General features: G+C 41.8%; 1 protein-coding gene across 1 annotated transcript; it reads right to left on the bottom strand.

Annotated features, from left to right (window-relative positions):
• Window positions 1-6: 6 nt before the first annotated feature.
• Window positions 7-1,474, bottom strand: LOC102207785 (interferon-inducible GTPase 5-like; the record flags this gene model as incomplete). The annotated part of the gene is made up of 2 exons (XM_005755932.1): window positions 7-902; window positions 985-1,474. Coding segments are annotated over 2 exons (1,113 nt in total), but the record flags the coding sequence as incomplete, so codon positions are not given.
• Between the last annotated feature and the right edge of the window lie 4 nt (window positions 1,475-1,478).

Genomic DNA, 1,478 nt, shown 5'->3' on the forward strand with positions numbered 1-1,478 from the left:
CACCAAGTCAGACAAAGGGTTAGAAAAAAAACTCAGCAGCTCTTCTAGCAGGTTTTATCTGAATAAAAACATCACATTTGTTCCTGTATTGATGTGATGAGAAGAAATGAGACCTGCTGAGGCCTCTGATACATTTATCAGCTATAGTAGGATAATGGCTCAGATATGCAGCTGCGACATGATTTGGTTTCAATATATTTATATTTAATGATTTCAATTAATTTAATTTGTACTCTTTTGTTTCACTCATCTTTAATTTACAAATTCACACTGATGTGTTCAGACTGAAATTCTTTCAAACACCTTCTGAGCATCATCAGCAAGCTGGTTGAGGATCGATTTCAGAATTGTGTAGGTTGTGCCGAAAGAGAAGCCCATTGCTAATGGGATTCCAACAATGGGAACAAATCTGGATGCTTCCTCTGCTACAATTAATGTAGCTGTGCGTCCCACTTGGGTCAAAACCTTGATGAGGAGCCCTGCAGTTATTTCTACTGCAGCCAGTGGTGAAATGATGACGGCACGCAGATCAGCGTAGGGCACATCTGTTCTGTCAGACAATCTCTTCAGAGACGGGATATCGAGACCAAACGCATGAACATAATGTGTGACAGCACCAATCAGCAAAGCAGCATCAACAGCAATAGAAACACCAGGAACTGGAACAGCTGCTCCAGCTGCAGATCCAAGAGCATAGCATATTATTGTGGACTTCAGAGCTTTCTTCTTCTTGATGATGATCTCTGGGTTGATGTTGGGCATGACGAACAGCAGAGTGTCCCTCTTGTTTTTAGGAAGGTCTCTCTCTAAGGTCTGCTGCAAGAGAGAGAAGTCGTACAGTTTGAGCTGAAAGCTGGACACTAGGAAGACCTTTGGAGACTCGATGCCTAATCCTCTGAGTCCTGTGTCACAGAAGAAACACATGTTAACATTATATAAATCTATAAAGTGATCAAACTCAGCTCTAAGTGATCAGAAACTCACTGTGAACACAGTCTTCTCTGATTTTTGTAAGAGTCTCCTCTTCACTGAAGTGTCTCTGTCTTTTTTCGGCGCGTAAATTTTCATCAATCTTTGATCGAACAAAGTAGAACTTTTTCTTCATCTTATGAATCTCCTGAGCGAGTTTCACATCATTTTCTCTGAAGCGATCGGCTGAGATGATGATGAAGAAGTCAAACTTCTCAAATCCAACAAGCTTCAGGTACTTCTTAGCTGGATACTTGGTGGTGCCGATTCCAGGAAGATCCCATAATTTAACATTGGGATAGTTTGGATGGGGGTACGGTGTGACCTCATTGGTGGTTTCTGTAATACCAGTAGGCGCAGCTTTCTCATCATCATTGGACAGCCCTCTGAGGGCATTAACAAAGGTGGATTTACCAGATCCACTTTCTCCTGTGATGGCGATATTTAGTGGAACATTATTTTCTCTTTCTAAATGTTGTTGAATCCTTGCAGCTGCTGCAGCAGCGTCG

This window comes from Pundamilia nyererei, unplaced genomic scaffold (genome assembly GCF_000239375.1).
Source record: "Pundamilia nyererei isolate P.nyererei 1_Seehausen unplaced genomic scaffold, PunNye1.0 scaffold05134, whole genome shotgun sequence".
Taxonomy (NCBI): domain Eukaryota; kingdom Metazoa; phylum Chordata; class Actinopteri; order Cichliformes; family Cichlidae; genus Pundamilia; species Pundamilia nyererei.